Genomic DNA, 21,188 nt, shown 5'->3' with positions numbered 1-21,188 from the left:
AGGAAGATAATATCAACACATCACATTATTCTTCAGTAGTTGTTGTAGAAACCTTTTGAAAATAACTTTTTGTAGCGACCGGAGGAGGAGCTTATTTCCATCTGCGTTCAGATACAAAATTAAATTCATTCAATTAATTAAACGTTGTAATTTCTGCGTAAAAGAGATTACAGCTATATAAAGAAGATCGGAGTTGGCAAACTTCCAACCCGAAGAACAGCTAATGTGTGTGGTGAAACCCATATTTGGCACAAATAACTTTTTTTCTCAATATTTGTTTATTTATTGAATCTGCTCTTTGAAGCCTAACAATAAGTTATAAAATCTTAATTCTAATTAAAACTAGACAAGCTCAACCAAGTGATTCAGTTGTTTTGGTGAAACGTCGCTCTTCAGTGTGCTGGTATATCTCTTCTTTTTAGACGTGATTGATTGCAAGCCAATGGGTTAGCCAATGGGTTTGGGTGATCTCGGAGTTTGGATAAATATTTGTGTCTGCTGTTCTCTACTTCTTTCTTTATCATGAGAATACCAAGATCTTTATGGATATTTTCATTACGCATGTACCATGGTGAGCATGTGATTGTTCTAAGCATTTTTGATTGAAATCTCTGAATTATATCGATATCGGTTGCACAGGTCGTACCCCACAGTTGATTGCCGTACATCCAAATCGGCTTTATGATCTCGTTATATAACAGAACTTTGTTGTCTAGGCTAAATTTTGATTTTTTGTTTAGAAGCCAAGGCACAAATAAATTATCCGCAAGTGCTTAAAATTCCCCATTTCAAAAGAACTAACTGGTACTCTTATTGGAAGACTAAGCAAACCAAAAGAGCCTCTAGTAACTATCAAGTGACTAATTTTTTTGACTCATCAACTCCAAAATAATATAATCCTCATATTGTCTTACACTACACTTCCGCACACGCAACTTCAATACAATCTGCATATTAATTGATTACTGAAAAGTGTGCGCATGCTACATACATACAGTCATTCATACCGCAACTGAAACAAACGACAGTCGGTAAAGACTCGTGTATTGCACGCATTGGCTCGCGCCACTTTGGCCAGCAACATGGACAAAAAGACAGCATAAGGCAAAGGCAATAACAACAAAAATAATGTAAAACAATTAATTTTCGTATGAATGCACCATTAAAGTGTTTGCACAGAAATTTCTCAAACTTTCCCACACTCAAATTCAGCTGTCGAAGTGCTTAACAAACAACAACAACAGCAACAGCAGTAGTAAACAATTATGCCATTATCCTGTAGCAACACACAACACGAAAAGCAACAACAAAACTCCACTGAATGCATTAAAATTCTTCACTCGCGCACATTGCGTAGGAGTCGTGCATACAAACATACATACATACATACACGTATATTTGTAAAAAGTGCAATAACAACTATGCGAGTGTGTGTGTGTGGATGGCAATCCAATAAATCGAAAAGCAAACATAACGCACGTTAGCCTCTCCAATACCATATTTTGCGTGAGTTTGTGTGTTTGTACAAGCGTGTGCATTGCCGGCGAAGCAACGGATCAAAATACCGAAACGAAAAATAGCAGCAGCTGCAAAATTTCAGATCCTTAAAAAGGAGCATGTGGCTAGCACAACGTACAGCAACAACGAACACATGCCGAACGGAAAGTGCAGTGTGAGAAACTCACTTTCGTGTTGGTTCCCACGCCACGAGCCATAAGGCAGGTTTTTTTTGTGGAATTTTGTTGAACAACGGATTTTTTGTACGTCCCTTTACAGCCAAGTGTCCTCGTCGTCATTCATGGCTAGGCGAGTACACATAAATACTTGCTTATTAATACGAGCGTACATACAAACACACAAACATACATTGTAGGTTATTAATTCACTTTACACTACATTATGAGGGTTGTTCCCAATTCAGCTGTGCAGCAGTGCTAAAAGCGCAAAGCAAATAAGACAAGGCGAGCACTCACCAAAGAGAGTAAGAACGCAGAAGAGTCCTTGCAGTTAATAAGGGTTGCACGCACAGAGTATAAAAGCGTGTAGTCCTACAGGATATGACAACACATTCGCAACAACCGTCGAAACGTGAACAACACACAAAACGCACAAAATGGCACAGCAAAGCAAAACACAAATTTACTTGAAAGTCAAGAAACCACTATTGGAACGTCAAAGACGTGCACGTATTAATAACTGTTTGGATTCATTGAAGAAACTCGTAGCTGAACTACAAGCTGACGATGGCGTATTACGCATGGATAAAGCAGAATTACTGGAGCAAACACTTGTTTTCGTACGTCAACAGTGCCGCAGTAAGGCACAACAACAAAGCGCACAAGTGCACACCGATTCATTTCGTAATGGTTATATGAATGCAGTTAATGAGGTGTCACGTATGATGGCCTCAACACCCGGCATGAGCGTCGAGGTGGGCAAATCTGTAATGACACATTTGGGACGTAGTTTTAATCGCCTACAACAACAACAGCAGCAACAAGAACCACAACATATCACAGCTCAACAGCAGCAACAAGTATCACAGCGGCAAACCACAACAAAAACAAATATACAACCACTACGCATTGAATGCGCACCATTAAGTCCTGCTTCTTCCGGCTATCATAGCGACTGTGAAAGTCCCATCGCTTCACCTGTTGCACAGCAGTCCAAAGCCACAGCCGGTTTATGGCGACCTTGGTAATGAAATGACATTGCAAAGCAGAAGAATGCAATGGGAGAGAGCGTGATAGACTAGCGGGCACTTGACTCTGATATGCCGGCCACCAACTGTGATACTGTTCTGTGATGTTTCTATTGAACAACATTTTTATTATTATATTAAAAATATTAAGAATTAATTATATACAAGATCATATACAATATATACTTACACAAACATATACATATGCACTTTTCATTCTGACAAATTTGATTGGTTTCAATGCGATTACTTCTGTAGATCATAATTCATTATTGTAGGTTTTTATAGCATTTTTCTTAATTATTTCACAATTTTATGGTTTAATTTGACTTTAACATTTTGCAAATACAACACTAAATCATTTTTAATTGGTAAAAAACTTTTTAATTATAAAACTCATGCAATTGCCAAAATAATTCCGCCAAAACAAGGAAATTGACATTTTCATCCGTTATTTCTATTAAGTGTTTTATTCTGTAAGTGCTACCAATTAAAACATAACAATAAAAATAATTTTGTTTAAAAATAATTTACATTTTAAGCAGAAAATTATAATTCTATCGTACAAAAATTTTAAAAATATCTTTTAATGTTTTTATTTATTACAATAATTCTGAACCCTCTTCCCATAAACATATATTTTTGTGATACAAAATTTGTTTTATATAATTTTTATTATATTAAACACATCTCGAATGCAGTCCTGTGCTCGCAATACGATTGGGCAGCACTTAAAATAATTGAGTGACCAACTTGATACATCGCATAAGATAACAACAAAAACTCATGGAAGGGCAATTAAAAAGTTACAAAATAAGCAGCTGGTCACTCCGTAACTGAAGTAACATTTTTCGCGTCTGCGCATTTGATTTGTTGTCGTTATCAATTAATATTTGATTTGAATATAGTGAAAAACTACCTATTACATTTGTGGAAGGGCAAATGTAAGAGGAAATTGTGTCATATCTAGGGAGCAGACGAAAATGTCCGTAAATATTACGGTGAATGGAAAATTTAGAGCATGTAATAAACCAAGCATTTTGGACGATCCTGTGCGTGTGAAAAAGCAGCTGGAAGATGACCTTAGAAAACAACGACTACTGGAGGTAAATTACGTGTATATCAATTGAAGAACATAAATAATTTGTACAAATTCCTAGGTACGTGAAGAGTCGAAGAAGTTGGCGCGAAAAATACGCAATGATGTCGCAGCTGAAAAAGATAGGCAGCTGAGAAATCTCGAAGCTATTAAAGCGCAGGAACTTGAATGTTGGCGGCAACATGTATTGGATCAAAAGAGTAATGAATATCGTCAAGCTTTATTTCAAATCGGTACAGCACACAATGCCGCAAAGCTTGAGAACGAAGCAATGGCAGAACGCCAAGCTGCTAAGGAACAAGAGCGCAAACAATTTAAAAAGAAAACCAACGAGCGTATAGGTGTAAAACCCAAACAAAATATAAAGAAAGTGCTACAAGCTGCCGGTACACAAACACCAAATGTGCTCATGAAGACCAAAACGAAAAAGACACCGAAGAAACGTAAACGAAAAATTTGTGCAAAAGAACACACATCAAGTTGTCACTGCACAAGTGACGAGAGCGAATCGGACGATGATAATAATAAGTATAGTGATGAAGATGATTCAGCAAGTGATTCTAGTAAAAGTGAAACAACAAAATCTGTGACAATTTGTCCATGTCCCAAAGTAATAAACTGTCCATGCACAAGCAGCTCCTCATCAACTTCACTACTTTCATCAACTTGTACCGACGAAGAAGAACCGGAGAAGAGTTCTTGTATACAAAATAAAAATGGCGTACTCAGCAAAAATCCGCCAGTTATTGTGGATATAGATGTGGGTAGCAACGATTCCATAAGCATAACAGCTGGTGAAATTAAGGATAAATATGCCCAGAGCAATAGACAATTCCACCATGTTGTGCGCAAAAGTAGTCCTGAAAAACCCTTGCGTTCCCCACAGAAGAGTAGAACTGCGACCACCACAGCCAAACCACGTTTCACACAAGTTTCGAAAATTTTAAACGCAAAGAGTGCCACAAGCGTTTCACCTTCTCGTTCACGTTCACGTTCACGTTCACCACCCAAACCACCACCGCCTTCACTTGCAGCTACTACTGCCAGTACGACAGCTAAATCGCCACATAAAAGTAGCACTTCTGGTCGTATACAAATTACGCTTTCGGGCAAAACAGTGACCATGGATAAAAGTACAAGTGATAAGGGACGAGATAGTAGCCGTAGTCGGGTGCAGTCATATGATTACAACAACAAATATACGCGAGATTATGCTCAACCCACCGATGGTATAGTGCACGAACCAACTTTACGCGAACGCAAGGGTCCGTGTGCAGTAGCACAAGCGGAAATAGAACGTGAGTTAGAATTGAGAAGGGAAGAGGAGCGCAAGAGAATGTGGTGTGTAAATTTTCAATATTCTATACTAAATTTAATAAAAATAATAACAAAACTTTTAATAAATAAATCAATTTTTCATACACAGTGCGCGCTCGGATGAACGTGGCCGTAAAGCACTTGAACGTGAACAAGCACGTCGTGATTGTATAGAACTAACAGAAAGGCTTGACGCGCTGACACAAGAATATCCGCAATTGTTGAATCCAACTGATGTTAGTGGCTATAATATATATATATATTTATGAGTTTGTAATCTTCATCTTCATTTGCAGGTTAGAATTCAAAATCATCAGTTATATGTAAGTCGCGAAAAACGCATCGAACAAAAACGCAATACAGCCATTGAAGAACTACTTTTGCGTCCTGCAATTATCACGTGCCCCGAAGTTGGCAAGCAGCGCATTTGTCTGCCACAAGATGTCTCCAGCACCACACCTGATGTGGGGAATTTTAATTTAGCTTCACCACACGACCAATTCAGTAATTCTTCTGATAGTCGTTGCTCCATACTGCTTGGCTATGTAGATGATCAGAAGAAGAAAATACGTAATGACTTGCAGAAATGCGCTGATGGTCAGCCAAATCAGAATAAACAAAAAGCTGAACGCTTAAAGAATTTATTATTGCGCATAGAAGACTTGCGCAAAGCTTTGTGCGAAGAACTAGAAAAGAATGGCAGTGGCGATAGCATGCAGCAGGTAATAAACGATGTGAGTGACATGCGGCGCGAGCGTGAACGCATGTTCAATAAAGAGGCGCCCCAGGAAAATGGTAGGCAATCGCCACTGGCAAAGCAATTAAATGATGTCGAACAAAAAGAAGCTTTGTTGGAACAAAAACTACGTGAATTATGTAAAATGCAGGAAGAACAAGCTAGCCAAGCTAAAACGGAGAAAGTTGTTGGCCAACAAGCCGGAAAAATATTGAAAAGTATGTGTAGATTTTTTGTTTTAGGAATTTGTAATTTAAACTTAATTTATTGCAGAGTCCGACGGCAAGGAGTGCAGAGTGCAAACCACAGGCAACAAACCGTTAGAAATCATAATAAAGTTGAAGAATGAAGGTAGCCGACGTAGCAAACAGAATGTGAAAAAGCCTACAAAAAGTCCACGAAAAGTCTCCACTTTAATAGATACACCTACACGTCGTTTAGGCGTAAAGCGTTCCGCCAGCAGTCTCCGTGAAAAACAACCACCACCACAACAACAACAAAAAGCTACCACTACTGCCAAACAAGGCGAAATAAATCGTCAAAATTCATATGACTCCAATTCGACGTCATACCGAAGTCTACCATCGCGCATCGCAAACGAAGTGGATGCGTTAGTCGATCAATTAGCATTGGGTGAGGAGGAAGCTATTACCGATATACCAGCAACTGCTGTTGTTGAGGAAGCTAATGCGCCGACGCATCAATCAAAAGCTACACAACGTCCTGCGCGTTTGAATCCGCTCATAGCACACTATGTGCAACGACTGTTGGGTATGTCACGTAATTCCGTGCTTGGTTTAGGCGTAAGCTCTTCGGACATCGAAACACCCTCATCATCCATTATGAATGTCAGTTCGAATCGGGTGGGCACTGTTGTCAACGTATCAGATTCGCAAGAACGCATACAACGTGTGCAAAGATTCATAAACGAAAATCGTAGTTTTATCAGTGAGTTGGAAGATACATTGCGCTCGCAAAGCGATGTCACGCTGGAGACCAGCATTCGCATGTTTGAGGAGATTTGGCAACAACGACTACGGCAGGAGCAACAAAGTGGCGTTGAAAAAGCGCAGAAGCAGCAGACTGCAGCAATACGGCATAAGGAAATAGTGCCAGCTACTGTCGACGCGAGAGCACGAATACCGCGCGAGCAAGCCGACAATGCAAGATATGTGCGCGACAGTGCCGTCGTGGTGTCACAACAAGCTAAAGTCACGCGCAATCCAGATAAGGGTCCAACAGAAACGCGTACACGCGCCGTTATAGCCGAGACGATGACAAACGCAAGCCAGCAACAGCGCGCACCGGTGGAACAAACACGGGCCCCAACGGCAACACATGCTAAGCAGACGCCGAGTCAGCAACATCGTCAATTTGTGCAAAATGAAAAGGATGGAAATGCAGCGAATCGCGCTGCGACTACCATGAATGCGGAACGTGAAACTCAACCGAAGCGTGACATCGCCGTGACCACAGAGGAGCGTCGCGCTGAAGAGCAAATCGCACGCTATGAACAACTTACGGAGAACTGTACACAACGCATCGCTGAATTGACCGAGCTCATACAAAAAGTGCGCATCGAAAAGAAACGACTCATGGAGGTGACACTCAGTTCGGTGAGCGAGGGACGCAACTCAACCGAATACATCGAATTGCCCGACGGTACACGTCGACGCTCAAATGCATCGGTCGATAGAAATACCAGTATCAGCAGCGGCAGTAGTGCTGGTGCAAGCGTACGCCACGCACTGACAACACAGCCAACCACCTCAATAGACTACACACCTCCGAATAAATTGGAGCAACAAGCTGCCGCTACCTCGGCGGAAGGTTTATCAGCGCTCGACAGCGCAGCACCACTGGAGAAGCACAAGCCGACAGGTGTAAGTCGCGATAGCGGCATTTCCATTTCACGCCCATTGACAGCACAAGACATGGAGCCACCATCGCAAGCGTCGAGCACAACACATCCCAGCAATCATGCCGCCGCGCGTAAGACGCGTCCTCCGCCCACGCTGCAGCGCTACAGTCCCAATTTTGCCGAAGATGATGTCGTACACGAGCTATCCACCATCATCGAGGTGGACACACCGGCTACATCGCGCGTAAATGCTACAACAATTGGTGCAGCTGCCGCGGCAGCAGAGGCTTCGCGCAGCAGGCATTTACAGCCGCAACCTTTTCCCACTTTCGAGGAGTATGCGCGCGAAATGAATTTGGACGTCACACAGTTGGATGCAGACACGAGCATGCGCATACAACATGAATTTGAGACACTAATCGCACAGCTGTGTAGTGCACAGGGTGGTGCAGTGCCCGATTATCGTGAGTTTCCATCGCTTTCTGCATATTTGCGCAATTTGAGCGTACACCAAGATGGCGCTGAACAATCGCATTCGCCGGAGACAATCGAAGACCTGATATCTTGTCTACGTATAGCGAATCTCTCGGTGAAAGCATTCCCCACGCGTCAGGAGTATTTGCGGCAAATAGGAGCCAATTCTCAAAGTGGTGAATTTCTCGATAGCGCCAGCCTTGAGAATATATCCGATGCGCGTACGAACAGCAATACGGAAACCGAATCGGAATCGATAAACATTGAAGAGGAGCTGAGGCGCCGCCAACTGCTACAGCACTCATTCCGTACGGCCAAAACAAAAGAGCAAATATTCTCCTCTACAGTGAGAGATGGCGCTGAACACGGACGCGGCAATCACTCACGTGTATTCGCCGCAGAAAGCGGCATTGAGAAACTCTCGTCAACATCCGAGAATGGTTCGAGTGAATTTGAGCGTCAACTATTCAGTTTGGGCATGAAATGGCCGGCAACAATGCGTGCGCGCAACAAGGAGGCGAAAGCGATCGATAGTAGTAATACCTCTACCAGTCCGGAGCGTATGAAACCGGCAGCTCAGCGTACTAGTCCGAGGAAAGATGTTAATAACGTGGTGTTGAAGAGTCCACAGCGCTCACCAGATACTACAATGCGCGATGCCAGCCCTAAGCTTGTGGAAAAGGGAAAAATCACCGCTGCAAAGGAAGTACAATTTGAGCGAAGCGTCAATATGCGCTCACCGACGCTTAGTCCAACGCACACGTCAGCACTACAACAATTGGGAAACAGTCCAGAGCGCTCTGAAGTTAACACCAACAAAGATGCCACACTCCAAAAGCAGCGAAATGTCAGTCCAAAGCATGATAAGTCCAACAAAGACACAGTGATGCATGATGGGTCTAGAAATAATAAAAGTGTAAGTTAAATAATTCAAGATTAATTCTTTGCAATTCTTCCAATATGAGATGTGTTGTACATTGGCAGCATTCAGAATTTGGACCATAATTTTATAAAATAATATAACCATTACAACAACAACAAAATTCTAAAAATATTTAGTATTTGCAAGTAATTAAACAAACTATCTTCTTTCAGTCTGAACGCAGTTTGCCACGTTCCAGCGATTGCGAATTCGTAAGCGACTTCGGACGTCCGCTAAATTTACGTGACTTCCTCACCAAAGAGCTGCTCAAACATGCCAGCTCGTCGAGTACATCGTCAACGCCAACAGACGAATCGTTGCGCAGCGCCTTCCTGCAATCTATCATTGAAACGATGACACCGCGCACCAATAACGGCGGCAGCAATCTACTGGACAGACAGAAGACTTCAACGCCGGTAACACATTCTGCGAGTTCGAATCCACAGAGTAGCGGCGAACAGAGTGTCAGCAGCGCGTGTAATACGGCGTCACAACTTTTCTCCGGCGAGAGCTGTATTTCCTCGGTGCGTTTCTTCGAACGCTCTATAACGCGTACATATCCGCGAAATGCGCCAAACGCCGAAACCACCGCAAGCGATAAACATGAGAAGCCGACAGATGAGCCAACAAATGAGACAAATGTCAGCAAAAAGTAGTGTTGTTGCATGCATTCTTCGAGGGATGCGCGCATGCGCCATGAGTGCTTTTGTTGTTCGCAAATAGCTATATATTTAATTTAGTTTTAATATTTCGCATTTTTTACATATAAACACACACAAATTCGTTCGTTAATTATGCAACACATTGATGAAATATGGCGACAAAGTACATACATACATTCAAACGCACATATAAATATATATTTAAGTAGATAAATAAGCCACTTTGTTATTAGTATAAAATGCCTATTTGTTACAGATTTTTATAATAGTATGCTTAATTATTTGATACATCTATAATGCATCGGACATTCCATTGTACGCAGACAGCCGATGGGCCTACATCAACTACTGATTATTTTTATTTGTTCTCATTTGATTGGGTGTATTTTAGAAAGCAATATTATTAAAGACACGCATATTGATTGTTAATTAATTAAGACGAGAAGCGGCGAGTATATAAAATGCAATTAAAATAAATAGAAACACACATATATATATCAATATACATACATATGTATTATGAATTGTATAGATTTGTTGCATTTTCATTATATGGAAAATATCCCTGTTTTGGTTATTTAGAACCGACTGTCGTGTGGACGGGATAGCGTTCCCAAATAGCATCTGCAACCACCAATATGGATGCCTTCCTAAGTTGACCACAACGCGATCTGAGAATTTTGTAGTAGTGGCTTTGTGATTTTATAATGATCTCCGAACTTTCGAACCGACAAAAAATATTTTTTAGAGCTCACGTAAATCCGAATTTCTTAAAGCGAGTTTTATTTAGACCTGCAAGACCTTAATACATTGATGGTGTTTGAATGCGTTGAAATTAACCATGTTGTGAAACAGCATGATTCGGCTTATACGAGTATATTATAAAGGGGATTTTCAATAAGAGCAATACTATTTTTTTTTAATAAAACAAAAAAATCAAATTGAGATATCAATGAAAGTCTTTATTCCTGTGAAAGTACATTCGATGCCATTAGGTATTGAGCTCGATTTCTTTTTCAGCGCCACCACGGGCACGCTTGCAGAAATCCATACGCTGAAGTCAATTTTCGACGGTTTTCAAGCATAGTTGCATGTTGACATAGACCAAAGACTTGACGTAGCTTCACAGGAAATAGGCGGCCAATTGACTGGACCATTTCGTTGAGATAACACTTTCACCAAAGTTGGTTTTCAATAAATCGATTGTGACATTCGCTATGTGGCAAGTGGCGCCGTCCTGTTGGAACCACATATTGTCCAAGTCCATATCATTAAATTTGGGCCAAAAATATTCGGTTATCATTGAGCGGTAGCGATTCTCATTCACAGTAACGTGTCGGTCTTGATCATCACGGTAGAAGTACAACCCAATAAGTACGTGTGGATTGCTGCCTGACCAATTTGTTTATTGACGAAGCCATTCAGCCAGAAATGGGCCTCATCATAAACTGGACGTAGCGCTCTAAAAGTTGAGGCCACTGACTCCGAATTTCGGTAGTAAATTTTAATAATTTTGACTCGTTGTTTCTTCGTTGATGAAATGGCAAACCTTACTGAAGAGAAATGTCAAAAGAGCGGAAAAAATATGGCGTTGTTTGCTGTCCCTATTGGTCTACTTTTGTGGCGTCCCTATTGAAAAATCCTTAATATTTCAATATTTTGATGTGGCTTTAGCATTAAAGAGGTTCAAATATGAATAAAAGCACTGCAAAAGAAGTAATTTAAATGAAAGTACTAACCGCTCGCTGGGATGCATTTACTTTATGTTGATTGTTGTTTTTTGAATTGCGTTTGAAATTCCAACTTTGAATGCGTTGAAGTTAACCATTTTTGAAAAAGCGAGAAATCTTCAAATCAAATATTCTGTTTGTCACAATTTAATATATTTAATTTTTTTTTATATGAAAGTGTATATTTTTCTGTTTTATAATTTGCGTTACAATGTAAAAAATAGTATTAAATATACTAACTTCGATTGTAGACCATTTCGTTACTTATTTCTCATATTTTTTTACGGAAAAAAATTTGCCAAAATAAAAGTTTTCTGAAATTCAAAACAAAAAAACTGACTTAAGCATAAAATATTAAATTTTTCACTAAATTATGTTTTATTCTTTTAGCGCTAGCGCACTCATTGACTAAATACAAGTAAAAATATGTTTTTAAGATAGTTATTTAAGTATATAAAATATCCTCTCATAAAAACTGTGTAAAGGATTATTTAATGGAATAAAAATTAAATATCTAATAAGTAATAATAATATCACTAAATGCTAAAGTAGCTTAAGTCGCCTTAAGCTAAAGTCGATATTTTCAATTACTGCAAAAATATATATACATGCTTTATCGCACATTTATCGAAATGGGAATCTTTCAGTTCTAAAGTAATGTTTACGAAAAATACAAAACTAAGAGTCTTTTTATAAATTGAACAGAATAACTGAAATTGCGATCATTAGTGTAAGTCGACTTAGGCTACATTAACATTAAGTATAAATATTATAGAAAGTATTGAAATTTCTTTTATGTTACTTTAAAACATTTCGCACAATATCAGCTCAAATTTAATTGAGTTATAAAAAATACATGCTTAAGTAACTCTAACACTTTAATTCAGTATTTAAAACATTAACTATCAAAAGTATTTGCCATGTTGTGGCAATTTAATAAAAATGTATTTATTTGATAAGAAAGATATTAAATTTGCTATAAACTAGTAGATTTAAATGATTATTATATTATTTTTTTTTAAGTTTATGTTTTTCGCTTTACTAAAAATAAATAAATTTATTGTTTTAATTATTATTCATATTATTATTTTATATTTTATTATTATATTTAATTTTTAATTTATTATTCTTTTAATATTATAAAAATAATTGCAATCTGACGATTTAAAGTAATATTTTTGCTATCTTCACAACAAAATATTATACAATCTGTAATTCTTTAAATATTTCTAGAGGCACAAAAATCAATCTTTTAAACAAGCTGCTCACAACTTTTGTATATCGAGTGTAGCTGTTATGCTGTTTCTAAAACTAATTAAAATAATATTTAATATTTTTAAGTATTACACACCACTCTAAGTAAATTCATTTTGTTCACATTTAAGTAAAAATTCTAGCAAGCTATATATATATATATATATACATATATATTTGTATTTATTATTATATATATTTGTTTTTTTTTTTTTTTTGTAAATGATTGTGAAATGCCCAAAGAGTTTGGCTAGGTGGAGCAAATTATTTGTATTTTGTGATTAAATTTACTTTTGAGGTATTTTTATATATGTTTTTAGTAAAGTACAACAAATTAAGTAATTTTAAGTAGTAATATTTCGAACTTAGTTTAAATAGATAAATATGTCCGCTACTGTGGTTATTGTAAAAATTTGTGGTTAAATTTGTTCGCTTGCAAAAATACAACTACGGTTGAACTTCCATAACTCGAACTTCTATAACTTGAAGTTATCCATAACTGGAAATCTTGAATTGGCAATAAAAGTAAAATTTTACACAAATTACCTTCCATAACTGGAAGTCTCTCCAACTAGGAATATTTTTTATGTATTATGGTGATTCTAGTTAAGGTAGTTCAACTGTATTTTGAAAGAAGTTCGTATTTTAAACAATAAATCAATTCTTTGAGTTGTATTACTAATGTTAGACGGTTAGTTATTTATTTGGCAAGTTTTCGAAAATTGTATTGTTTGTGTTTATTACTTTGTATAGGGAAGAAAAAATTAATAATAAAAAAAATAAATAAATAATTAAATAAAATTTTCATTTTTTGTAAAAGCTGATTTCACGATTCTCTTATGAAAATTTAGTTTTTTCGAATATAAAAATATTTAATTTTATAGCTGTGACACATTATAATGCATTTAATTTAGTTAAATTACACTGAAAATCTATAAACATACATACATACATATACATTAGTACGCATATTTCTATAACAATATCTCATAATTTTCGAATATTCTAAATTATAAAACTGGAAAAATATACTAAAAGGAATTTCCGTTTTTTTTTAGTTTCTTAACAATTTTTAATAAAATATTCTTTGTTATATTTTTTCTGAAAAATTACAATTTTTAACTAAAAATTATTGTTTTTTAATTTGTTTAGTCTTTTTAATAATAAAAGAGGTTTTAACTGTTATTCAACTAAAATTGTCGTTTTTTAATTATTATTTATTTTATTATTTAATTTAATAATTATTTAATTATGAAATAAGCAAGATATTTAATTAAAATTGTAAAAAATAAATAAAAAAATATTAAAAACTTAGTAATGAATAACAAAAAAAAATAATAAAATAGGTCAAAAAATTGTAAATATAAAAAAATTTAAAAATCGCTCTTACAACAAAAATAAAAAAACTGTTTACAACAACTATACGCGATTTTAAATTTCTCTAATGTTGACTGTGATACAGATTTCAGAACCAGCCTGATAAGCTTTATGTGTTTGGCACAAACCTTTTTTGTTTAAAAAAATATGAATGTTTTAATAAAAAATTTTATGAATGATATTTAATTAAAATTGTAAAAAATAAATAAAAAAATATTAAAAACTTAGTAATGAATAACAAAAAAAAAATAATAAAATAGGTCAAAAAATTGTAAATATAAAAAAATTTAAAAATCGCTCTTACAACAAAAATAAAAAAACTGTTTACAACAACTATACGCGATTTTAAATTTCTCTAATGTTGACTGTGATACAGATTTCAGAACCAGCCTGATAAGCTTTATGTGTTTGGCACAAACCTTTTTTGTTTAAAAAAATATGAATGTTTTAATAAAAAATTTTATGAATGTTTTTTTTTTGAAAACTTATAACAAAATTTTCAAAAATACCAAAAAAAATGTTAAAGAATATTGAGTACCTCCTGCATTATGCGAAAAAAAGTAAATATTCTGCAGTATATATGTACGTATGTATGTAATATGTTTGTATTCCACACTAACTACAACTATTCATAATAGTTATAAAAAAAAACTCTCTAAAAACTATACTATTTATATATGTATAAAGGCAGTTAGTTAGTTCTCTCTCACATTGTACATTCTCATCAACTACGCATGCGCCAAACTACTTTTTAAGCATTACACAGTTATAAAAATGCTAATGCAAAGCACCGTTAATATTACGTGTTTTAAATTAAAATTTCTTTAAAACAGCACCAATTTATTTAGATGCGAACACTTCATGTACGATGCTTTTTATTGTAAGTCTCGCTGGCGATTTTCTTAAGTGATTCCGCTTCGGCGCCAGTAGCATCGACCATCTGACGCAAAGCGCCATTTTGCTTCTTCAGCAACAGGTGTGGTATATCGAACTCGCGTGCACGACCATCATCCATCACGAGTATGCGATCCGAATCCATAACGGTGTGTAGACGATGTGCAACCGTTAGTACAGTGCAATGCTTGAATTTGGTGCGTATGGTGGTTTGTATGAGCGCATCAGTTCTGTGTTGAAAAAAGAAAAATTCGAGAATTATTTGGAAATTTATATTGAGTACATTCTTTATGCACTACGCACTGTGGATCCACATTGGCGGTGGCCTCATCCAACACAAGCACTTTATTGTTGCGCAAAATAGCGCGCGCTAAGCACAGCAGCTGACGTTGTCCCACACTGAAATTGCTGCCACGTTGTGTAACCATGTAATCCAAGCCGGGTATAGCACCTTTGAGTTCAACCTAGAAGCGTTTATGAAGATTTAGATAAAAACACACACATAAAAATTAGAAGGATATCACACTCACATCTTCCAGCGCACGCCACAAATCAGCATCGCCATACTTATCGAACGGATCCAAGTTGTAACGTATGGTGGCCGAGAACAGCACCGGATCTTGTGGTATAATTGAGATCTTCGAACGCAACGACTCCAGCGAAATGCTGCCAGTCTCAATACCATCGACCAAGATATCACCCTCCAAGTGTGATAGACGGAAGAGCGCACCTATCAACGAACTCTTGCCGGCACCTGTGCGCCCCACCACACCGACCTTCCAGCTCGGTTCGATGGTGATATTCAAGTGCTTCAACACTGGCGGATTGTTGGGATCGTAACGTAGTGACAAATCTTTAAATTCAATTTGTCCCTGTGTGGGCCAACTGGGCGGCGGTTGCTTGGTTATTTCTGATTCTTGTTCAAGATCGGTATATTCGAGCACACGCTCAACGCTAGTCATCTGTTGTAATGATTCGGCTACTTGACGTACACCATATTGCACCATGCCGGTAAGGATCATAGCTTGAGAGATGGCCAAACCCACATTACCGCTGAAGGTTTCTGCAATAAAAAGTGGTTGAAAGCATTGGGGAGTTGACAATCGAAGAAACTATACCAGATATTCATATCGAAGACAGTTTATAACAAAAGTAAAACGTTGCCTACATTTAGGCGAACCAGTTAAATGATTAAATTTAATTACTTACGTGTTCCCAAAAGCGTGAAACTAAATGTCACCGCGGCAAGGAAGCAACAGCTTATACAGTCCAACCACAAGCCCAATGCCGTATTTGAAGACATTGTCAACTGCCATACGGCGCTATGCACATCCTGTAGATTGTCGAACTCCTTTGTGACAATTTCTTGCAGTTCACGTGCGCGTATAGTCGCAATGCCGGACAGTGAGGCGGAGAGATGAGAGAAGACTGGACTGCGACCTATGAAGTGAGATCAAAAGTTAGTGATAATAATAATAGCATATAAAATAACGTATCGCCACACTTACAAATGCCCTCCAAGCGCTTAAGGTCCTGCGATGGCCGCAAATACAACTGTAAAACCCAGTAATCAATTATGGCCACAATTAAAATGGCCAACAGCAATATGGGATTAATTACGCAGATCACAATCAATATGCCAAACATAACCAAAGCGATTTGTATGAAATCTATAATAGCTTTCGGTAAATATTCATCAATTGCACCCATATCTTTTGAGAAGCGATTTAAAATCCGACCCGAAGGATTTGTGTCAAAGAAACGCATCGTCGTACGAAGAATGCAGCCGAACATGCGATCGTGCAGCACTTTGGAGGCATGCATGCAGACTTTGAAAAAGAGGTAGCCACGAAATACCGTCATCTAGAAGAATGCGTGAGAGCAAGAAAGCGGTTTTACTACGAATGAGCATTTCTCAAATCCTCTTTGTTTACTCACCAGTACGACGCCAATAATGAGCGCACCATAAATATACAAACACTCGAGGGTGGTGAAAGTAGTAGGCCTGCTGAGTGAGCGTAAATATTCCTGTTGTGTCCAAATATTTACGAAATAATCAGAGCCACTGCAAATCACTTGTGACAGCAACATAACGCAAACCATGAAGATCAAACCGCATAGACTGCTGCCAGCACGGAAATATTCCCACCAAACGCGTCCAGAGACACCGCCTTTCGCTTGATCCTCGGCCAAGCCTGAATCGTCGGAGAGATCCTGCTCTGAGCTTAAGGCCAAACTTGCCGATTTCCTTGTTAGCGAGCCATCATTATTAGCGCTGGTACGACGCAATGGTTGATAACCATCACGCACACCATCCATATACGGTATATCCTCATCTTCATAGGTGGATTCATGCGATAAAATCGATTCGTTTTCACTCTCCAGCGCTTCATCTTCATCTTTGATGCGTTCAAGTAATTTGGCGAAATCTAAATCACTATTCGATAACTCCTCGTAGGTGCCTTGCCGTGAGATACGTCCATTTTCAACAATTACAATCCAATCGGCTTCGGTCAAGAAGTGTACTTGATGGGTAATCAGCAGGCGTGTTGCCTTTTCGGTGGCCAAACGGCCGCGTGGTCCAATTACTTCATCGAAAAGATGACGACCGACATGCGCATCGACGGCACTTAACGGATCGTCTAACAGATAAATAGAGGCTGGTTTATAAACGGCGCGTGCCAAACTGGAAACATATTAATGCAAGTGTTAGAGGAATATTATTTTAAAATAGTATCCGAAAACCTCAAAATCCGAGGTTACAAGCTCAAAATGTTACAGTGTATATAAAAGCAATAAAAAATCGATAACAACTCACCTGATACGTGCACGTTGACCACCTGACAGCGACGCGCCGCGTTCGCCTACAATTGTCTTATCGCCATTGCTGAGTTGCTGGAAATCGGTCGATAGCGCACAGCATTTCGTAACCTCGTTATAACGCTTGCGATCGTACGGCTCGCCAAAGAGTATATTATTGCGCACAGTGCCGGTAAAAAGCCAAGGCTCCTGAGCGGCATAAGACAGTTCGCCATGTATGACAACATCGCCATCTGTTATTGGCAGTTCGGCTAACAGTAATTGCAGCAATGAACTCTGTAAAACAGTTATTTTTTAGATTGAATGAGATTACAAAATTAAAATATAGAAATTACCTTGCCCGCGCCCACTGGTCCAATAACAGCGCATAATTGTCCACGTTTTATCTTCAAATTAATATCCTGTAATGTATGCTGCGGTTTCGTCAGATCCCAATTCGCATTCACCTGTTTGAGTACAATGGCATTGGCGACGCCACTTTCGCTCGTTTTCGGCTCACTCTTTTTATGTGTTAGACCGCGTGCCTTTTCGTCGTGTCCCTCTTGCAGCAAAAAGGATTCAACACGTTTTAGTGAGACTAAAGCCTCAGCGCCAAAGGAGATCGCAAGTGGATACCAAATGGCGGCGACTAATTGCAATATATTATAGTAACTGGCCGCAGAGAAAACGATATCGGCTGAAATTTGATTACCCATAAGTACCGCCGCAGCAATGGTTATATAGAGCGTCGAACGTTCTGTAAACACCATCGTACTCAAGTAGAAGCCACGCAAATATGATGCATAACGAATTTGTTTGATTTCACGACGACGCGCCTCACCGACAACCGCTTGAAAGGGTTTCTCCCATGCATACATTTTGATCACCTGTATGCCCTGTACCAATTCATTCATGATGCCAACACGCGCATCGGTGCGTTCGGCGATTTTCATACGCAACTTGGAAGCCAACTTGCTGAGACCGGTTTGAACGGGTATGGTCTTAAGTAGTAGACCAACCACGCCCACAACTGCGGCCCAACCAATGCGTAGCCAAATGAGGTAGCATATTAGCATGGCATTCAATGGCATTATCCAAATCCAATGCATGAAGATGAAACCATAATCAAGACGGTTAACATCGTTTGAGAGTAGATTGATTAGATAACCGGCAGGAGTTTGGCCCGCAGAGCGCATTGATAAACGTAGTGTCTGCAATGAAAGAAAAGCAGCACAAGCAAAGAGAGCATATAAGAAATTGGAATAGTAAAAAAATATAAATTATAAATTCGACCTCATCCTTTACATTACTATGAGGGTAGTGTTCTTTAGATCTGGAAATACGTTTTTATGAGTATATGAATGAATGTCACGTTGTTTGTATAAATGGCAGAGCGACACCATGGATAAACCAGCCTGTGTCGACGAGTTAGACTGGCATGTGACATCTCGTGACATCGCCCAGGAGATGGGAGTTAGTCACCAAACCATTTTAAACCATCTGCAGAAGGCTGGATACACAAAAAAGTTTTATGTTTGGGTGCCGCATGATTTGACGCAAAAAAATCTTCTGGTCCGAATCAACGCCTGCAATATGCTGCTGAAACGGAACGAACTCGATCTATTTTTGAAGCGGATGGTGACTGGCGACGAAAAATGTATCACATACGACAATATCAAGCGAAAACGGTCGTGGTCGAAGGCCGGTGAATCGTCCCAAACAATTGTCAAGCCGGGATTTGGCGACCAGGAAGGTTTTGTTGTATGTTTGGTGGGATTGGAAGGGAATCGTGCACTCCCATATGGCCGGACGCTTAATTCTATCATCTACTGCGAAAAACTCTCTTATAGTCTAGCATACGACTACACTACTCTGACATTTTATTAAATTTATCACTAATCAAAATTCTGTCTCCTTTATTGCTGTAGTGTTCACTCACCTTTCTGTAAATCAATGAGCAGCAAGCGATGCGCATGCGTGCGCCCAATAGACGTTGCCGCAAATCCACGTGATGTATGAGAAAACAACCCAATAGAGTGGATGTTACCAAAATTGTGCCCAAATAATAAATATTGTTGAACATAAACCAAATTGGATCCTCGAAATCATCGAATTCCGGTTGTTCGGTTGCAGCAGAGATGTTATCGGCAAACAAAAACTTATCCGTCGCAGATTTTCCGGTGATGTCAACTGTGTTAGATGATGCTGCAATGAACGTAATTATTTAGTTATGTAAGTACTGGCATGTGTATACATATGTATATTTGCTATGAAAAAATGAGCAAAGAGAAATAAAGGAAATTTATTGAATGGTATCAGCAATTGCAGCGCGCAAATAGTGCAGCCAAACCAATCAATTGTATGCTCAGCTAATTGTCAGACAATTTAATTGACGCAAATATTCTGCTTTGCCCACAGATTACTCACGCCTATGTATATACTATCAATTCCTTATATACTCTAGATTTACTCATTACACAAAGAAGAATAACAGTACTATGATGGGTATCATTCATCTAACTTAACACAAAGGAACTCTATTATACATATATACATATATACATACATAAATATATTAATTATTAAGCTTAATTAATGACTGAATTCAACAGTCGTCAGCAGTCGTCTCAAAAGTATGTCGCAAATATATAAGATTACTTGAAAGCGGTCACAAGAACTATATTATGCAAACTATTGTGTAAGAACTATTATTTTTGTAACCCATATTAAATGAAGAATGTCTTTTTTAATGGGAAAGATTCTTTAGGATGCAAGGAAAGAGTGATTATATATTTGAAGCTTTTCAGGTTGAACCCTTCCAGAAACAACAATGTTTGTCGACAATGGTCCAGACCTTTGTAGTCAGTAACGATCCCTACTTTCCTTTTCGTCGTTCCTGAGCTCTTCTTTAATGGTTTTTGCACCTACCGCAAGCAAAGAAAGGATCGTATCGCTTGGTTTCTGGCGCTATCTTCGCTCGATGGTCAGCCATCTTATCGCCCTAAATTGAAATCCACGAAGAAGCGTCACTAGAATTGTGTTAAGGTTAGTTCTAACCTTCTCAAATTATTCATGCGTTATAGCATTCTGAATGATGTCAGTTTTTGTATTTAAAAGAGTTGAAATAATATCATACATTAATAAAACGCGATTTTTTGTTAAGAAAATGCTACTGATTCCAGTAAACGTTCAAAAGAGACTGTTACGGATGAAAACAACAAAAAAGACCACAACACTATTTCCACTAAAATGAAGTTGATTGAGATAGTTAACACTCTAAAGATATCAAATGATATTTGGATGTGTGAAAACTCCGTAAATAAAGTGATAAGTTTCGTCGGCTAACTTATCGATTTGAT

The 21,188-nt window shown here is 38.1% G+C and overlaps 3 protein-coding genes and 1 long non-coding RNA gene across 4 annotated transcripts in view; 2 read left to right on the top strand and 2 right to left on the bottom strand.

Annotated features, from left to right (window-relative positions):
* Positions 1-3,168, bottom strand: part of LOC105217843 (uncharacterized) — a 64,703-nt gene extending 61,535 nt beyond the window's left edge. The window contains exon 1 of the long non-coding RNA XR_008471960.1: positions 2,895-3,168. This is a non-coding gene — a long non-coding RNA (uncharacterized LOC105217843). The remainder of the gene's footprint in view (positions 1-2,894) is intronic.
* On the top strand, positions 2,058-2,866 carry LOC105217842 (enhancer of split m8 protein). Its single transcript, XM_011193068.3, has one exon. The coding sequence runs from the start codon at positions 2,114-2,116 to the stop codon at positions 2,702-2,704; it is 591 nt and encodes a 196-aa protein (XP_011191370.1). The 5' UTR covers positions 2,058-2,113; the 3' UTR covers positions 2,705-2,866.
* A 282-nt stretch (positions 3,169-3,450) lies between the features above and the next one.
* Positions 3,451-10,262, top strand: LOC105217845 (uncharacterized). Its single transcript, XM_011193070.3, has 6 exons — positions 3,451-3,810; positions 3,865-5,144; positions 5,230-5,356; positions 5,417-6,074; positions 6,130-9,107; positions 9,287-10,262. Exons 1-6 carry the CDS (start codon positions 3,688-3,690, stop codon positions 9,767-9,769), a joined length of 5,649 nt encoding a protein of 1,882 aa, XP_011191372.2. The 5' UTR covers positions 3,451-3,687; the 3' UTR covers positions 9,770-10,262.
* Positions 10,263-13,365: 3,103 nt separating this feature from the next.
* LOC105217830 (ATP-binding cassette sub-family C member 4) overlaps positions 13,366-21,188 on the bottom strand; it is a 35,624-nt gene continuing 27,801 nt past the window's right edge. Inside the window, exons 6-14 of the mRNA XM_054226281.1 lie at positions 19,769-20,034; positions 18,186-19,040; positions 17,849-18,126; positions 16,969-17,716; positions 16,539-16,893; positions 16,240-16,470; positions 15,561-16,093; positions 15,334-15,494; positions 13,366-15,260 (exon numbers count right to left, since the gene is read on the bottom strand). Coding sequence (XP_054082256.1) covers positions 14,996-15,260; positions 15,334-15,494; positions 15,561-16,093; positions 16,240-16,470; positions 16,539-16,893; positions 16,969-17,716; positions 17,849-18,126; positions 18,186-19,040; positions 19,769-20,034 — 3,692 coding nt within the window. The 3' untranslated portion in view covers positions 13,366-14,995. The remainder of the gene's footprint in view (positions 15,261-15,333; positions 15,495-15,560; positions 16,094-16,239; positions 16,471-16,538; positions 16,894-16,968; positions 17,717-17,848; positions 18,127-18,185; positions 19,041-19,768; positions 20,035-21,188) is intronic.

Source organism: Zeugodacus cucurbitae, chromosome 2 (assembly GCF_028554725.1).
Source record: "Zeugodacus cucurbitae isolate PBARC_wt_2022May chromosome 2, idZeuCucr1.2, whole genome shotgun sequence".
NCBI lineage: Eukaryota > Metazoa > Arthropoda > Insecta > Diptera > Tephritidae > Zeugodacus > Zeugodacus cucurbitae.
This window is presented reverse-complemented; position numbering and strand designations above follow the sequence as displayed.